A 6,264-nucleotide genomic window follows, 5' to 3' on the forward strand; every position below is an offset into this window, starting at 1 on the left:
TGAGATCCACGTATCAACCTCTGCCTCGAGTGTGAGGAGAGTCGGTTTCTCTCCTCCTCTCTCCCTGTTCCTCCCAACACTCGTGTGTGCGCTGGAGCTCTCTCTCTGAAATAAATAAATAAAATCTTAAAAAATACATCTATTAAGGAGCACCTGGGTGCCTCAGTCAGTTAAATGTCTGACTCCTGATTTCAGCTCAGGTCTTGATCTTGGGGTTGAGTTCAAGCCCTGTGCTGAGCTCTACACTGGGCATGGGGCCTACTTAAAAAATATATTTGTGTGTATATGTGTATATATGTGTGTGTATAGATATATATGTGTGTATATACATAAGTATACATACATATGCATCTATGTGTATATGTATACACAGAGAGAGAGAGAGAGAAAATTACGTTTATCACCCAGAATCTTCTGACACTAGGGTAATTCCTGTCAATAATTATTCAATTTCAGGGATCCCTGGGTGGCGCAGCGGTTTAGCTGCACCCTTTGGCCCAGGGCGTGATCCTGGCGACCTGGGATCGAATCCCACGTCGGGCTCCCGGTACATGGAGCCTGCTTCTCCCTCTGCCTATGTCTCTGCCTCTCTCTCTCTCTCTCTCTCTCTCTCTCTCTGTGACTATCATAAATAAATTTTAAAAACAATAATTCAATATCTGTTTGTTTAACATCGCTAATGGAACTGTATGTCAAAGTACCAATATATTCTAGAAAGGTCAAAAATATCAAATCTTTCTGACTCCTCCTGAGAGTATTCTCTGAATATCTTAGGAACACCCTGCTAAAGAAACAGCACATGACAAAACCAGGAACTGTAGGGAGCCCTCTGGAGGAAAGAGCTCAGGGCACCCACTGCAGTTATGGCTCTGAACCCCTGGCTTCACAGCCACCCATAGAACTCCTTTAAAAAGTCGATTTTCTTCATCATGATATGTAGACTCTTTGGGCATGAGATGAGGAATCTGTATTTCCCCAAGTGGTTCCACTGCACATTCTAAATCTAAGAAACACATATAACTAACTCATCACAACAACCTACTTATATGGGTAGCCAAGGAGATGGAAGATTTGGGAATCATCCAGATAACTTTTAAATACACAATGAAAATTTCTACAGTAAAAGCAGCTCAATTATTTCATTGTTACTGTATAAGAGAATTCTTCCTAATTCTGGAAGGACAGGTGCCTGTGAGACCTTAACTCTTGAAAACCTATGGTACCAATCTTTAAAAAACTTCAAGTGATCTTAAAAAAACAAAAACTTCCCCTTATTCCTTATAAATGCTCATCACATCACAAAATTTAGTTCAGTAAGAGTAGAGAGTAAGTCCAACTAACCCAAGGGGCACCTGGGTAGCTCAGTGGGTTAAGCATCCAGGTCTTGATCTCAGGGTCAGGAGTTCAAGCCCTGCAATGGGCTCCATGCTGTGTGTGGAGCCTACTTTAAATAAGTAAATAAATAAATAAATAAAATTTCCAAATCCAATAACTTCAAAATTTTTCTCATAGTTATCCACCAACACCACAAAGCTCACTAGTACTCCCGATTCTGCAGAATGTTGGCCTTAAGCTCACAATGGCAAAAATCTTTTTATGATTATTTTAAGAACACCACTTTGATTTTAATGTATAGCACTTTGTACAAAACACTTTACTAAGAACATTTCCACAATCATTTTGGTAGTTACTGGATAAATTAACTCTGAATATTTAAATTTATAAATACTATTTCATGTTTGTGGTTATTATTGCTCCCTGGGAGGCAATATAGCCAATTAAAAACAATAGAGTAAAAAATAAAATAAACAGCAAGAAAATAAATAAAAGCAAAGTCTCCAAAATAAGAAGCCCTTCAATTTGAACACAGCAGCACCACTCACTTACCACCGCTTGACTTTGGGCAAGTAACTCAATCTCTCCAAGCCACTATTTCTTTATCAGGAGAATGAAACAAGATAATACACATAACCTGCGCATTGCCCAGTACGTGCCAGTCCTCAGTAAATATATATACACATAAACACAAATACAAGAATCTCTCTGAAAAGGCACACAGAAATTATCAATGATAGTCTGTTTCCAAGAAAAGCACCTGGTATTCTTTGGGGTACTGGAAAGACTATATACCATTTTGCGTTGTATATCTTAAACCAGTGCTTATATTACCTTCTCAAAAAATAAAACAATTCTGAAATATCTCTGGTGTGTCAGATTTCTGTGTTTAGTATTACAAACTCCTGCTAAACCCGCCAAGGAGTAAGTCAGAGTCTAATAATACAAAGAAACACAGAGCCTATCTGATTTCATGAGTCTGTAAGGTGTTCTTACTTGCTTCACAATAGCTACAATGGTCTTAACCAAAACAATCTTAAACCAGTTATTTTTCAGCCTGGGTTGGTTTGAATCCCCCAGGGAAAATGGCAATGAGACGGGTCTGGTTGTCACAGCAGAGGGGGTGTACTACCACCGGCATCTGGCGTGTAGAGGCCAAGAGTGCTGCTAAACATTCTCTAAGGCACAGTACAGGCCCCCACAATAGTATGCCCAAAATGTCAGTGGTTCTGAGTCTGAGAAACTCTGCAACCAAATGCACCCCACTCTTCAGTTACCAACAAAACAGACACAGATACAGGAAATTCTCACCAGGACTAATGATGTAAAACCTGTAAAGGCCAGTCTCAATAAACCTGACCACTGTGGACCCCTGTTTCTGATATTCTAGCAGCTACAATGGCATACAAGTTTCTCTACTCAAATCTACACTTCAAGACTTTTAAAGCATTTATTAAGCCTTTCAAAATTCACTCTAAATGATTTCAAGAGATTACAGTTTACCATGCTTTCCTGTTTTCAAATGATATCCGAAGAACCACAAAGCGCAATGTCATGAATAAATAAATAAAATCTTAAAAAAAAAAAAAAAACTCCCTTCATCTCCTGTTTTGTTCATGTTAATTAAAATTGTCCAAATCTTTAAGAAATTAAGAACAGTCCACAGCTTCTGATCAAAAATGCAAGAAAAAAATGGGGATCCCTGGGTGGCTCAGCGGTTTAGCATCTGCCTTTGGCCCAGGGCGTGATTCTGGAGTCCGGGGATCCAGTCCAGCATCAGGCTCCCTGCATGGAGCCTGCTCCTCCCTCTGCCTGTCTCTGCCTCTTTCTCTGTTTCTCATGAATAAATAAAATCTTAAAAAAAAAACAAAAATTTTTTTAATGCAAGAAAACTTAATCAGCAATTAACTGACTTTATAATGAGGCTTGAAAAATGACACAGCAATACAGTCTCTCCTCCAACTTCAAAGTGAGTATCAATGGCCTTAGCTAACAGTCAAGCAGTGGGGCACCGGCCAGCTCAGCAGGTGGAGGGTGCAGAGCTCTCCATTCCGGGTTGTGGGTTTGAGTCCCACACTGGGTGCAGACAGCACTTACACATAAAATCCTTTATTTTTTTTTTTTTAAATTTTTTTTTTTTTTTTTTTTTATGATAGTCATACAGAGAGAAAGAGAGAGGCAGAGACACAGGCAGAGGGAGAAGCAGGCTCCATGCGCCGGGAGCCTGATGTGGGATTCGATCCCCGGTCTCCAGGATCGCGCCCTGGGCCAAAGGCAGGCGCCAAACCGCTGCGCCACCCAGGGATCCCACACATAAAATCCTTTAAAAGAGTAAGCCAGGGATCCCTGGGTGGCGCAGCGGTTTGGCGCCTGCCTTTGGCCCAGGGCGCGATCGTGGAGACCCGGGATCGAATCCCACGTCGGGCTCCCGGTGCGTGGAGTGGAGCCTGCTTCTCCCTCTGCCTCTGCCTCTCTCTCTCTCTCTCTCTCTCTCTCTCTCTGTAACTATCATAAATAAATAAATAAACAAACAGATAGTAAGCCAAAAATGAAGACCTCTGGAAAATGTTTTATCAACATTTGGGATTAATCTTGACAAAAAGAGCAAAACTGAACCAAGAGGCCATCAAAACCTAGAGCGGAGTAGGAAAGTACTTCTCAAGAACTGCTACCACTGTTTTTAGTCATACTTTACTTTCTTAGTAACTGCCTAACTTCCTTCACACCTTTAAAAATGTGTATCTTTCCTGCCATGTTAAGAGCTGAAGGCTGTTTTACTACTGACTTCGTGTTCTAATGCTGTTCAATAGTTCAGCACATAATAAAAACTTACTAGAGAATTCTTCACGAGACAAAAGGACATCCTAACTCCTTCCTCCAAAACAAAATAAACCAAAAAAAAAAAAAAGACAAAAAACAAGATGCAATAAGGTTATTGTTTCATCGCTTTTCCGATACATTCTCCGTGATGGATTATCAACTATCGCCAGAACTTCTCCATCCGCTTCAAGTCACTGCCCTGAGCATCCAGAAGTTGAATGTGTCCAAACCTGCTTGCTCATGGTCTAATAATAACGCTAATTATACAACCTCCAGCAGTCCCTGACAACCTTTTTCTCAAGAAGCCATCGAGGTGACTGAAGCAGCAGCTCGAGGAGTGTGGACGAGCTGGAGTTCTGCAGGCCTGGGCTCCGAGCGCCGAGCGCAGGACCCGGGGCCCAGGGCCCAGGGCTCGGGGCGGCGAGGACCCCGCGGGGAGCAGCAGCGACGACGGCGGCAGGCGCGCCGGGCCGGGGGTGCACATTTCTCTTTAAATCTGGCAGCACGTGGGGCGGCATTGTGAAGCCACCGGCCCCCCCGCCCTCGGCGCACGTCCGCCCCCAGTGCGCATGCCCCGCTCGCACCGTCCTAGAGGAGCAGGAGCCAACCCCCTAAAAAGTCAACCTGGAAGCCGCAAACGGCCGGAGGCCGGGACAATGGGGGAGGGGGCCGCCGGCGGCCCCGGGGGGACCGCCCCCGGCCGCCGCCCCGGCCCGGCCCCGCGGCTCGGGGGCTCAGCGAGCCGGTGCGGGGGCCCTCGGGGCACAAAGCCCGGGGCGGCCGCGAGCGGCTCCCGGCCCGCTCCCACCCTCCGCGGCGGGCGAGGCGAGGCGAGGCGGGCGGGCGGGCCAGGCGGGGCCCGTGCCAGGCGGAGGCGGCCCGGCGGCGGCCCGCACTGCCCGCTCCGCCAACCCCGCGCGCCGCGGCCGCCCAGGCCGGCGCTTTGTTGTCCGCCCCAACTCCGCGGCGCCGCGCGGCCGGCCAGAAGTTTTGCGCGCCTCCCCTCCGCGGCCGGGGGCCGCCTCCCCCAGCCCGCCCGCCCGCGCCCCGCCCGCCGGCCCGGCCCGGCCCCCCGCAGCCTGCCAGCCCGGACGCCCCCCGGCCCCCGGGTCCCGCGGCCGCCCCTCCCCCCGCGGCCGCACCTGAGCCCGGGGCCCGCCCCTCCGGGGCCCCGCGGCCCCTCCCCCGCAACGTCCCACCGCGCGGTGGGGGAGGGGAACGAGGGGAGGGGGCGGGCGCCGGCCCGGTCCCCGCGGCGGGCCGCGTCCCCGCCCCCGACGGCCTCCCGACGGCCTCCCGACGGCCTCCCGACGCCGGCCGAGTGCGGGCCCGGCCGGACGGACTCCCCGACCTCGCCCCGGCCGCCCGCCCGGAGGAGGAGGGCCCGGGCCGGCCGGCGCTCACCTGCCAGCTGTCTCCGCAGTAGCAGCGCCGACTGCAGCTCCGTCATCCTCCCGCCGAGGGCCCGGGCCGGCGCCGGGGCTTCCGAGGGGCCGGGAGCAGGCTGTGGGGGCGCCCGGAGCCGGGAGTGCTGAGGAACGCGGGCCCCCGCGACGGGAGAGCCGGGGCCGGGGCCGGGGCCGGGGCAGGCCGGGCTGGCGGCGGGAGCGGCGCCTCGCTACCGGCGCGGGTCAGCGCGGGGGACTCCACACGGCGCCTCACGCCCGGAACGGGAGGGCGCCCGGGCGGCCGCGGCGCGTACTGGGACTCCGCTTGCCCGCTCCCCTCCTTCGAGCCGCCCGTCGGCCCCGCCGGTGCCTTCCCCCCGCCACTGCCTTTCCCCCCGCCACTGCCTCACTGCGCGCAGGGCCGCTCCGCGCAGGCGCGCTGGGGCTGCCCACCTCGCCTCGGCCCGCCCGCCGGCCCCGCCCCCGCCGGCGGAATCCCGCCCCCTGCGCGCCGCGGCGCCAGCCGCCGCCATTTTGGGAAGGTCGCGCGAGGCGCAGGGGACGCCGGGGCGGGTGTGGGGAGCGGGGCCGCTGGCCGACGCCGCGTGGACACCGTGACGAGGAGGTCGCCGCTTGCCCGGACTTAGCCCCCGGGCTGGAGCAGGTGGTCCCGGAGTGCGGGGCCAGCTTGCGGGCGACTGCGAACGAGCCGTGGCTGGAG

General features: G+C 52.4%; 1 protein-coding gene across 1 annotated transcript in view; it reads right to left on the reverse strand.

The window, feature by feature from the left end:
- UBE2G1 (ubiquitin conjugating enzyme E2 G1) overlaps window positions 1–5,687 on the reverse strand; it is a 99,651-nt gene extending 93,964 nt beyond the window's left edge. Inside the window, exon 1 of the mRNA XM_041770345.1 lies at window positions 5,560–5,687. Within this exon, the coding sequence (XP_041626279.1) occupies window positions 5,560–5,605 (46 nt within the window). The 5' untranslated portion in view covers window positions 5,606–5,687. The remainder of the gene's footprint in view (window positions 1–5,559) is intronic.
- Window positions 5,688–6,264: the final 577 nt, after the last annotated feature.

Source organism: Vulpes lagopus, chromosome 10 (genome assembly GCF_018345385.1).
Source record: "Vulpes lagopus strain Blue_001 chromosome 10, ASM1834538v1, whole genome shotgun sequence".
Classification (NCBI taxonomy): domain Eukaryota; kingdom Metazoa; phylum Chordata; class Mammalia; order Carnivora; family Canidae; genus Vulpes; species Vulpes lagopus.